This window comes from Pecten maximus, chromosome 2, assembly GCF_902652985.1.
Source record: "Pecten maximus chromosome 2, xPecMax1.1, whole genome shotgun sequence".
NCBI lineage: Eukaryota > Metazoa > Mollusca > Bivalvia > Pectinida > Pectinidae > Pecten > Pecten maximus.
The window spans coordinates 52,758,892-52,773,071 of record NC_047016.1 but is presented as its reverse complement, the minus strand read 5'-3'; the positions used below and the strand labels follow the sequence as shown (position 1 = coordinate 52,773,071).

General features: G+C 40.6%; 1 protein-coding gene across 1 annotated transcript; it reads right to left on the bottom strand.

The window, feature by feature from the left end:
• Positions 1 to 6,814: 6,814 nt before the first annotated feature.
• On the bottom strand, positions 6,815 to 8,583 carry LOC117343794 (prisilkin-39-like). Its single transcript, XM_033906299.1, has 2 exons — positions 7,929 to 8,583; positions 6,815 to 7,572 (listed from the first exon to the last, which is right to left on the bottom strand). Exons 1-2 carry the CDS (start codon positions 8,581 to 8,583, stop codon positions 6,815 to 6,817), a joined length of 1,413 nt encoding a protein of 470 aa, XP_033762190.1.
• Between the last annotated feature and the right edge of the window lie 5,597 nt (positions 8,584 to 14,180).

The following is a 14,180-nucleotide window of genomic DNA, read 5'->3' as shown; positions in this document are numbered from 1 at the left end:
ACTATGGTAATGTCCTAACTATGGTAATGTCCTAACCATGGTAATGTCCTAAGTATGGTAATGTCCTAACTATGGTAATGTCCTAACCATGGTAATGTCCTAAGTATGGTAATGTCCTAACTATGGTAATGTCCTAACCATGGTAATGTCCTAATGATTGTAATGTCCTAAGTATAATAATGTCCTAACCATGGTAATGTCCTAACCATGGTAATGTCCTAATTATGGTAATGTCCTAACTATGGTAATGTCCTAAGTATGGTAATGTCCTAACTATGGTAATGTCCTAAGTATGGTAATGTCCTAAGTATCGTAATGTCCTAACTATGGTAATGTCCTAACTATGGTAATGTCCTAAGTATCGTAATGTCCTAAGTATCGTAATGTCCTAACTATGGTAATGTCCTAACTATGGTAATGTCCTAAGTATAATAATGTCCTAACTATGGTAATGTCCTAACTATGGTAATGTCCTAACCATGGTAATGTCCTAAGTATGGTAATGTCCTAACCATGGTAATGTCCTAAGTATGGTAATGTCCTAACCATGGTAATGTCCTAATGATTGTAATGTCCTAAGTATAATAATGTCCTAACTATGGTAATGTCCTAACCATGGTAATGTCCTAAGTATCGTAATGTCCTAACCATGGTAATGTCCTAATTATGGTAATGTCCTAACTATGGTAATGTCCTAACCATGGTAATGTCCTAAGTATGGTAATGTCCTAACTATGGTAATGTCCTAACCATGGTAATGTCCTAAGTATGGAGATGTCCTGAGTATGGTAATGTCCTAAGTATGGTAATGTCCTGAGTATGGTAATGTCCAAAGTATGGTGATGTCCTAATGATGGTGATGTCCTAATGATGGTAATGTCTTAATTATGGTAATGTCCTAGGTATGGTAATGTCCTAAATATGGTAATGTCCTAAGTATGGTAATGTCCTGAGTATGGTAATGTCCTAAGTATGATAATGTCCTAATGATTGTGATGTCCTAAGTATGGTAATGTCCAAAGAATAGTAATGTCCTAAGTATGATAATGTCCTAATGATGGTAATGTCCTAAGTATGATAATGTCCTAATGATGGTAATGTCCTAAGTATGGTAATGTCTTAATGATGGTGATGTCCTAAATATGGTAATGTCCTAATATGGTAATGTCCTAATATGGTAATGTCCTAAGTATGGTGATGTCCTAAGTATGGTAATGTCCTAATGATGGTAATGTCCTGAGTATGGTAATGTCCTAATATGGTAATGTCCTAAGTATGGTAATGTCCTAATGATGGTGATGTCCTAATGATGGTGATGTCCTGAGTATGGTGATGTCCAAAGTATGGTGATGTCCAAAGTATGGTAATGTCCTAATTACGGTAATGTCCTAAGTATGGTAATGTCCTGAGTATGGTAATGACCTAAATATGCTAATGTCCTAATATGGTGATGTCCTAATTATGGTAATGTCCTAAGTATGGTAATGTCCTAAGTATGATAATGTCTTAATGATGGTGATGTCCTAAGTATGGTGATGTCCTGAGTATGGTGATGTCCTAATGATGGTGATGTCCTAATATGGTAATGTTCTAACTATGGTAATGTTCTAAATATGGTAATGTTCTAACTATGGTAATGTCCTAATATGGTAATGTCCTAAGTATGGTAATGTCCTAATATGGTTATGTCCTAAGTATGGTAATGTCCTAAATATGGTAATGTCCTAATATGGTAATGTCCTAAGTATGGTAATGTCCTAACTATGGTAATGTCCTAATATGGTAATGTCCTAAGTATGGTAATGTCCTAAATATGGTAATGTCCTAATATGGTAATGTCCTAAGTATGGTAATGTCCTGAGTATGATAATGTCTTAAGTATGTTGATGTCCTAACTATGGTAATGTCCTAATTATCGTAATATCCTCACTATAGTAATGTCCGAATTATGATAATGTCCTTTGTAAGATACTGTCCTAACTATGGTAATGTCCCAAGCATGGTTAACACAGCTTTTACAGTGAATGTTTCGGAAGAAAAACAATTAAAATTGAGTTAGAACGATTATGACGTTACAAGAAACATATCGGCTTGAAATCATGACCATGAGGCTTATTTAGATAAGTCAAATATACTGCATTAATTTTTTGTGACGTCACTACATTATCAAGGCTGACGAAATCTAGTTTTGATTAGTTGCTGTATCCCGCAGGGATAACGAAATCTACGATATATGGGACCTGTCAGCATCTGTCAGCATCCCCCGGGGGAAGGGAATTCGTTATAACCTATTGATGGCGCAGGGCGGGGGTGGATTGTTGAAAGGTCATAATGCGCCAGTCTGGTTCACCTAGCTTTGTCCACACACAAGATTGTACTTATCATAAAGGTCGGTATAATTATGTCGGGTCTACGTGAAAATGAAGATTCGTTGAAACATAAACAGAGATATTGGAAACGTCCAGAAGATCGATGTAAAACCAATACGTAGGCGAATTATCATGTATACACTTAATATAAAACGTGTTTTACCAGGAAATATTTATATTATTGTATTGTCTTTTTGGAGCTAAACATAGAGATATCAAAATCTATGAGTTAATTTTTCTACTCTCTACGATACAAAATTAAAAAATACAAGGTTTTAAACCAATCAAAACTGGCGTTGCATAGCAAACATGGTAGAATATATCTTATACAGAGGTTACACAACGAGTGGTTGTTGGATATGGAATTTATTTCACTCGAGTAATTTATTTTTTTAAAGTTACAGAACACACGAGCTTTAAAATGAAAAAAAAAAAATAATAACCTACTCGATTGAAATAAATTCCATATCCAACCACTCGTTGTGTCATCTCTATTTATACTATGGTTCCAAAATTAAATATAGCTTGTCATGTTATATACAGCTTCAATTCCGGATATGGCTTCATTACATCCATCCTTCGGTGATATGTACAACGGACCTGACCAGAATTTGAACCCAGAATTTCTAAACCTCAGAATGCCGTGATATTATGGCGCGAATCATATGTGCATCATAACCAAACTTAACAATGTCACCATCAAACTTAACAATGTCACCACCAAACTTAACAATGTCACCACCAAACTTAACGATGTCACCACCAAACTTAACGATGTCACCACCAAACTCAACAATGTCACCACCAAACTCAACAATGTCACCACCAAACTTAACGATGTCACCACCAAACTTAACGATGTCACCACCAAACTTAACGATGTCACCACCAAACTCAACAATGTCACCACCAAACTTAACGATGTCACCACCAAACTTAAAAATGTCATTACCAAACTTAACGATGTCACCGCCAAACTTAAAAATGTCATTACCAAACTAAACGATGTCACCACAAAACTTTAAAATGTCATAACCAAATTTTTTCAATGTAATATTCAGACATTACAATGTCATAACCAAACATTACAATGTTATAACCAAACTTGATAATGTCATAACAAACTTAACAACGTCATAACCAAACGTTTTAATGTTATAACCAAACATTGTAATGTCATAACCAAACTTTCCAATGTCATCACCAAACTCCACAATGTTATAACTAAGCGTCATGAACGTCACATAACCAAACGTCACATAATCAAACGTCACATAACCAAACGTCACATAACCAAACGTCACATAACCAAACGTCACATAACCATACGTCACATCACCGAACGTCACATAACCAAACGTCACATAACCAAACGTCACATAACCAAACGTCACATAACCGTACGTCACATAACCATACGTCACATCACCGAACGTCATATAACCAAACGTCACATAACCAAACGTCACATAACCATACGTCACTCAGAACGTCACAAACAATACGTCACATAACCAAACGTCACAACACGTCACATCACCGAACGTCACATAACAAACGTCACACAACCAAACGTACATAACCGACTCACAACCAAACGTCACATAACATACGTCATAACCAAACGTTATAACCATACGTACTAACTAACGTACATACCATACGTCATAACCAACGTCACATACCGAAGTAATAACCAAACTCATACAAGTCCATAACAAGACACAACCAACGTCATAACCAAACGTCACATAAAACCAAACATGTAAGTCATAACCAAGACATATCCAAGTCCATACCTACCACAAACTCACACAACGTCACATAACCAAACGTCACATAACCGTACGTCACATAACCATACGTCACATCACCGAACGTCATATAACCAAACGTCACATAACCAAACGTCACATAACCATACGTCACATAACCAAACGTCACATAGCCAAACGTCACATCACCGAACGTCACATAACCATACGTCACATAACCAAACGTCACATAACCATACGTCACATCACCGAACGTCACATAACCAAACGTCACACAACCAAACGTCACATAACCGTACCTCACATAACCAAACGTCACATAACCATACGTCACATAACCAAACGTCACATAACCATACGTCACATAACCTAACGTCACATAACCATACGTCACATAACCATACGTCACATCACCGAACGTCACATAACAAAACGTCACATAACCAAACGTCACATAACCAGACGACACAACCAAACGTCATAAACCAAACGTCACATAACCAAACGTCACATAACCAAACGTCACATCACCGAACGTCACATAACCATACGTCACATAACCGTACGTCACACAACCGTACGTCACATAACCTAACGTCACATAACCAAACGTCACATAACTAAACGTCACATAACAAAACGTCACATCACCAAACGTCACATAACCTAACGTCACATAACCAAACGTCACATAACCGAAGGTCACATAACCTAACGTCACATAACCGAACGTCACATAACCTAACGTCACATAACCGAACGTCACATAGCCTTACGTCACATAACCGAACGTCACATAACCAAACGTCACATAACCGTACGTCACATCACCAAACGTCACATAACCGTACGTCACATAACCATACGTCACATCACCGAACGCCATATAACCAAACGTCACATAACCAAATGTCACATAGCCAAACGTCACATCACCGAACGTCACATAACCATACGTCACATAACCAAACATCACATAACCATACGTCACATCACCGAACGTCACATAACCAAACGTCACATAACCATACGTCACATAACCGTACCTCACATAACCAAACGTCACATAACCATACGTCACATAACCAAACGTCACATAACCATACGTCACATAACCTAACGTCACATAACCATACGTCACATAACCATACGTCACATCACCGAACGTCACATAACAAAACGTCACATAACCAAACGTCACATAACCATACGACACAACCAAACGTCATAAACCAAACGTCACATAACCAAACGTCACATAACCAAACGTCACATCACCGAACGTCACATAACCATACGTCACATAACCGTACGTCACACAACCGTACGTCACATAACCTAACGTCACATAACCAAACGTCACATAACTAAACGTCACATAACAAAACGTCACATCACCAAACGTCACATAACCTAACGTCACATAACCAAACATCACATAACCGAAGGTCACATAACCTAACGTCACATAACCGAACGTCACATAACCTAACGTCACATAACCGAACGTCACATAGCCTTACGTCACATAACCGAACGTCACATAACCAAACGTCACATAACCGTACGTCACATCACCAAACGTCACATAACCGTACGTCACATAACCATACGTCACATCACCGAACGCCATATAACCAAACGTCACATAACCAAATGTCACATAGCCAAACGTCACATCACCGAACGTCACATAACCATACGTCACATAACCAAACATCACATAACCATACGTCACATAACCGAACGTCACATAACCAAACGTCACATAACCATACGTCACATAACCGTACCTCACATAACCAAACGTCACATAACCATACGTCACATAACCAAGCGTCACATAACCATACGTCACATAACAAAACGTCATATAACCATACGTCACATAACCATACGTCACATCACCGAACGTCACATAACAAAACGTCACATAACCAAACGTCACATAACCATACGACACAACCAAACATCATAAACCAAACGTCACATCACCAAACGTCACGTAACCAAGCGTCACATAACAAAACGTCACATCACCGAACGTCACATAACCTAACGTCACATAACCTAACGTCAATTAACCAAACGTCACATAACCGTACGTCACATAACCATACGACACAACCAAACGTCATAAACCAAACGTCACATCACCAAACGTCACATAACCGTACGTCACATAACCAAACGTCACATCACCGAACGTCACATAACTAAACGTCATAAACCAAACGTCACGTAACCAAGCGTCACATAACCGTACGTCACATAACCAAACGTCACATAACCGAACGTCACATAACCTAACGTCACATTACCAAACGTCACATAACCGAACGTCACATAACCTAACGTCACATAACCAAACGTCACATAACCGTACGTCACATAATCGTACGTCACATAACCAAACGTCACATAACCATACGTCACATAACCGTACCTCACATAACCAAACGTCACATCACCAAACGTCACATAACCATACGTCACATAACCATACGTCACATAACCATACGTCACATAACCAAACGTCACATAACCATACGTCACATAACCTAACGTCACATAACCAAACGTCACTTAACCATACGTCACATCACCGAACGTCACATAACAAAACGTCACATAACCAAACGTCACATAACCATACGACACAACCAAACGTCATAAACCAAACGTCACATAACCAAACGTCACATAATCAAACGTCACATAACCAAACGTCACATCACCGAATGGCACATAACCATACGTCACATAACCGAACGTCACATAACCTAACGTCACATCACCAAACGTTACATAACCATACGTCACATAACCGTACGTCACATAATCGTACGTCACATAACCGAACGTCACATAACCTAACGTCACATCACCATACATCACATAAACAAACGTCACATAACCAAACGTCACATAACCGAACGTCACATAACCGTACGTCACCTCACTGAACGTCACATAACCAAACGTCACATAACAAAACGTCACATCTCCAAACGTCACATAACCTAACGCCACATAACCAAACGTCACATAACCGAACGTCACATAACCTAACGTCACATAACCAAACGTCACATAACCGAACGTCACATAACCTAACGTCACATAACCAAACGTCACATAACCGTACGTCACATAATCGTACGTCACATAACCGAACGCCACATAACCTAACGTCACATCACCATATATCACATAAACAAACGTCACATAACCAAACGTCACATAACCGCACGTCACATAACCGTACGTCACATCACCGAACGTCACATAACCAAACGTCACATAACAAAACGTCACATCACCAAACGTCACATAACCTAACGTCACATAACCAAACGTCACATAACCGAACGTCACATAACCTAACGTCACATAACCAAACGTCACATAACCGAACGTCACATAACCTAACGTCACATAACCAAACGTCACATAGCCTTACGTCACATAACCGAACGTCCAGTAACCAAACGTCACATAACCGTACGTCACATAATCAAACGTCACATCACCGAACGTCACATAACTAAACGTCATAAACCAAACGTCACGTAACCAAACGTCACATAATCGTACGTCACATAACCAAACGTCACATAACCAAACGTCACATCACCGAACGTCACATAACCATACGTCACATAACCGTACGTCACACAACCGTACGTCAAATAACCTAACGTCACATAACCTAACGTCACATAACCAAACGTCACATAACCATACGTAACATAACCATACGACACAACCAAACGTCATAAACCAAACGTCACATAACCAAACGTCACATAACCAAACGTCACATAACCAAACGTTACATCACCGAACGTCACATAACCATACGTCACATATCCGTACGTCACACAATCGTACGTCACATAATCGTACGTCACATAACCGTACGTCACATAACCGTACGTCACATAACCAAACGTCACATAACCAAACGTCACATAACAAAACGTCACATCACCAAACGTCACATAACCTAACGTCACATAACCAAACGTCACATAACCGAACGTCACATAACCTAACGTCACATAACCAAACGTCAAAAAACCGAACGTCACATAACCTAACGTCACATAACCAAACGTCACATAGCCTAACGTCACATAACCGAACGTCACATAACCAAACGTCACATAACCATACGTCACATCACCGAACGTCATATCACCGAACGTCACATAACCAAACGTCACATAGCCAAACGTCACATCACCGAACGTCACATAACCATACGTCACATAACCAAACATCACATAACCATACGTCACATCACCGAACGTCTCATAACCAAACGTCACATAACCATACGTCACATAACCGTACCTCACATAACCAAACGTCACATAACCATACGTCACATAACCAAGCGTCACATAACCATACGTCACATAACAAAACGTCATATAACCATACGTCACATAACCATACGTCACATCACCGAACGTCACATAACAATACGTCACATAACCAAACGTCACATCACCGAACGTCACATAACTAAACGTCATAAACCAAACGCCACGTTACCAAACGTCACATAACCGTACGTCACATAACCAAACGTCACATAACCAAACGTCACATAACCAAACGTCACATCACCGAACGTCACATAACCATACGTCACATAACCGTACATGTACGTCACACAATCTTACGTCACATAACCGCACGTCACATAACCGTACGTCACATCACCGAACGTCACATAACCAAACGTCACATAACAAAACGTCACATCAACAAACGTCACATAACCTAACGTCACATAACCAAGCGTCACATAACCGAACGTCACATAACCTAACGTCACATAACCAAACGTCACATAACCAAACGTCACATAACCGAACGTCACATAACCTAACGTCACATAACCAAACGTCACATAACCATACGTCATATAACCAAACGTCACATAACTAAACGTGACATCACCAAACGTCACATCACCAAACGTCACATAACCAAACGTCACATAACCATACGTCACATAACATAATTTAAATATGCGTTCCTTCATCGGGTTTGTACCAAATGCACCGGTACGAATCTGCTGTACTATCATTGGAATGCGCCGTACCGCATAACCACCCCGAACCAAGATGACAGAACTAAGATGCTTCATTTGTTTTTTGTTTAAAATGTGACGAGAGATCTACATTTGCTTATCGAACTGTATAGATTACAAATGTAAAAATACGATGAAAATATTCAGGTATAAATTTACACTTGTTACATGTTTAAAAGCAAAGTAATTGATTTATGTTTGATGAGTATATTTTGTAGAACCTGCCGCTATCATGGGAACTCGATTGAGATTCAATTTTGTTCCGTTGGTGCAGTCCTTTCGGAGCCGCTGGTACGAACCCGATAAGGAACACACGAGGGTACGCTGTCCACGAGCCGTCCTGACACACACACCGGAACCGTGTCCACGAGCCGTCATGACACACAGGTACCGTGTCCACGAGCCGTCATGACACACAGGTACCGTGTCCACGAGCCGTCCTGACACACAGGTACCGTGTCCACGAGCCGTCCTGACACACCGGTACCGTGTCCACGAGCCGTCCTGACACACAGGTACCGTGTCCACGAGCCGTCCTGACACACAGGTACCGTGTCCACGAGCCGTCCTGACACACAGGTACCGTGTCCACGAGCCGTCCTGACACACAGGTACCGTGTCCACGTGTCGTCCTGACACACCGGTACCGTGTCCACGAGCCGTCCTGTTACACGGGTACCTTGTCCACGAGCCGTCCTGACACACCGGAACCGTGTCCACGAGCCGTCCTGATACACCGGTACCGTGTCCACGAGCCGTCCTGACACACCGGTACCGTGTCCACGTGTCGTCCTGACACACCGGTACCGTGTCCACGAGCCGTCATGACACACCGGTACCGTGTCCACGAGCCGTCCTGACACACCGGTACCGTGTCCACGAGCCGTCCTGATACACAGGTACCGTGTCCACGAGCCGTCCTGACACACCGGTACCGTATCCACGTGTCGTCCTGACACACCGGTACCGTGTCCACGAGCCGTCCTGATACACAGGTACCTTTTCTACAAACCATCCTGTTATATGACATTCGTCCGTAATAAGAACCTGTTGCATTGGATATCATAATTTAGTTTATCTGTCGTTGAAGTCACGGGATATGGAATCAAGTTATTGCAAATGTCAATCATTCCATGGAAATGTTTGTAGAACAAGACTTCTCCGCGTGAGCATGGTGTACAATTGCAACAGCCTCATTTAAGGTCGACTGGCTTAACCTTCTGTCTCACTCCTAGAAAATAATCTGATGCTATCTTTACGACATGGTAGGTATATTTATCATAGGTCATATTCCAGAATAGATAAACATCAAAGAAAACACGATCTGACCTAAATAGTTTTGTTTCTGACATTTACAGAGCACGAATTTCAAACACATTTTCTTGAAACCATTCACAGGAACCATTCATCCGGCAATTGTAATTTAATTCCTGTTTTAGTGAAATACTCGTTTGGAAGCTATGTCAATTTACAAATTGGTACCGAGAGTACTGTTTCTAATACTTATGCACTGTGTTGGTGGGTATGGAACGACAATTCTGGATAAAAACATTCTTCTATGCATTTCGCACGTGTATAGTACATATTGTAGAAGGCGTACCACAGCAGCTACTTTTGGACCGTAGTAAATATGATGGTCTATTTACTTATGACGTTCAGAGATTAACAGATAGAAGGCTCGGCAAGGCTCGAAAGCCTTAACTGAACAGCTCAATGACAGGCTCCAAAATATACAGGAAAAGCTCAATGACAGGCTCCAAAAATTACAGGAAAAGCTCAATGACAGGCTCCCAAGCTTTACAGGAACAGCTCAATGACAGACTGCCAAACTTTACAGGAAAAGCTCAATGACAGGCTCCCAAGCTTTACAGGAAAAGCTCAATGACAGGCTCCAAAAATTACAGGAAAAGCTCAATGACAGGCTCACAAGCTTAACATGAAAAGCTCAATGACAGGCTCCCAAGCTTTACAGGAAAAGCTCAATGACAGGCTCCCAAGCTTTACAGGAACAGCTCAATGACAGGCTCCCAAGCTTTACAGGAAAAGCTCAATGACAGGCTCCCAAGCTTTACAGGAACAGCTCAATGACAGACTGCCAAGCTTTACAGGAAAAGCTCAATGACAGGCTCCCAAACTTTACAGGAACAGCTCAATGCAGACTCCCAACCCTTACCGGAACTGCTCAATGAGAGACTCCTAAGCCCTACCGAAACAGCTCATTGACAGACTTTCAAGCCTTACCCGAAAAGCTCATCGACAAGCTCCCAAGTCTTACCGGAACTGGTCAATGGTAGACTTCCAGGCCCTAAAGGAACAGCTGATTGACAGACTCACAATCCTTACAGGAACAGCTCAGTGATAGGATCCCCAGCCCTAATGGAACAGCTCAATGATAGGCTCGCAAGTCTTACAGGAACAGCTCACTGATAGACTTCCAGCCCTAAAGGAACAGCTCATTGACAGACTGCCAAGCCTAACCTGAACAGCTCATTGAGAGGCTCCAAGCCTTACCTGAACAGCTCATTGAGAGGCTCTAAGCCTTACCTGAACAGCTCATTGAGAGGCTCCAAGCCTAACCTGAACAGCTCATTGAGAGGCTCTAAGCCTTACCTGAACAGCTCATTGACAGACTGCCAAGCCTAACCTGAACAGCTCATTGACAGGCTCCAAGCCTTACCTGAACAGCTCATTGAGAGGCTCTAAGCCTTATCTGAACAGCTCATTGACAGGCTCCAAGCCTTACCTGAACAACAGTTAGAACAATTGAATTAGAAATAAACTTGTTCTCTATTTTTCTATTCTTTTCTTGAAATACAGGCTGACCAATAATAGTGTAGGTTTATAATTTGATAGTAGACATTCAGCGTATTTATGTTAGAAACTGTGGAAGAAAAGAAAATATTTTCACAATGTACAATAATGTCAACTTTGCCGATAATCGTTTTTGATGGTATTTCTTGTAATGTCTCGTCTTACATAAAACGTTAAGGCAGAAATACAGTGGATGTGGTCAGCTCAGAGATACACCTATAATGTTCCGTTACGTCCCGGTTCTTTATTTGAGGCCGAGACATTTCTTTCAGCTGACGTAATTTTTATGGCGGATGCCGTCAATGAATAACAAGACGCTCCCCCTTCCGGAACAACTCTTTATCCTCAGATATTTACAAGGACGAATCTCCTCGTAAATCTTTCATTCTAACAGTCCATTGTAGAATCAGTGGAAACCATTAAAGGTTTAGAGCTGACAGTTATGTTAGCAGGATTTTGTAGGTGGACAGAGTTGTTCCATATAAAATACAGAAATGAGATGTTATTACTCTTAACCTTCAAACCACTAAGTAGGGACGAACAGGAAATGAAAATAAACCATGAATATTAAATCGCTATACTGATATCCTCAGGTGTATCGTCACACACTGTTGTAATTGCCTTCTAATTTTATATCAGAATCAGGTTGAAATCAGATTGTTGGTGAATATGGTAATTAATTTTTTAGTTTGTGAAAAAGGAGTGGTAAAGCGAGAATTTAATGTCTTTCTAGTTGGAAGTCACCATCCGCTCTGCAAGTGATTATGACATCATCTTATATGTATGGAGATTACCGCTCTGTCGGCAAAGATATGGGAGATTTTTCCATAACTAAACAAATATTTGGTACCTTTTTTAGTGAAAGTTTCGCGACAATGTGCTAACAAATATATACGGACGAGGAGATAATTACGTCACCGTATTCCTAGTAGGGTTTCCTTTGATCTTGTAATTTACGTAATTTAATGGATTTCAAGCGTCTCTAGTCGTCAGGCACAGTATGATCCGCATGCAGTTTTTAGAGGCCGTTGTCACCACGCAATTTTGTAATTTCAAAGTCTTTTTTTTTTTTTACCGGATAAATTGTCATCAGATGGAAAGATAATCTTCACTTGGTACATATTTTAACCTAATTCTATTTTGAAATTTTTATTACAAATTGCGTCGTTATTACAAATTGCGTGGTGACAGGGCGTAGTATTTTTAATCCCGTCAATGGCTTGGGAAAAGAAACCAATAAAAACCCAATAAAATATTTGATCTGTGCCAAGTCCGTTGCTGAGATCTATCGTCACTGAAAAACTTGTCCGGGGACGGTGTGACAGAAAATGTGTTGCCTATAAAATAAGTTGCTAAATGGGCGTTTACGCATGCGTCAACATTTCAGACGGGCTTGCTGTACACCGGCACATCGGACCCACGTTCAGCCCAATTCTTGTTACGTCGCTTGCAGACTGTGATACATGGGAAGACATTTTCCTGGTCAAACTGTCGAATAACTCAAGACAGGAGCTATTTATATGTGATATTTGATAGTGTCCCGATATGTCATTACCTGGGAGTTACTTACCTATAATTTAAGTACATTTCGTATGTTGGAACACACATGTGAATACATCATCTACAGCAATGGTGCACATTAGCCCGAGTTTTCTCTGGCCCTGACACCATAGGGGCCCTACACCAGACATGGTGTCAGGGCCAGAGGAAACTCGGACTATGGTGTACATATGTATTGACTCATATGTATGGACTCATACCTAATATAATATTGATGTGATTTGTATCTATCCAATCGTCCTACTAACAATGTCAATGGATAATGCCGGACAATTGACCATTACCGGGATGATAATTAAAGCCGTGACGCAATGGTCAAGTACATGGATTTCTCGCCTAAACTATTAAGGGCCGTAGATCGTGAGAACCAGGCAAGGCACGAGACGGTGTACTGCCACCTTCGATCAAATGTTCTAAATTAGATATTTGATTTTGTAACATAATCAATTTGGGACAAAATTAAATAGTTCATTAATTTTAAGATTATAATAATAAAACATTTAAATATTAAGTTTGTCATCAAAGCTTATGGTGGTGGACTTATACCGACCTGACATT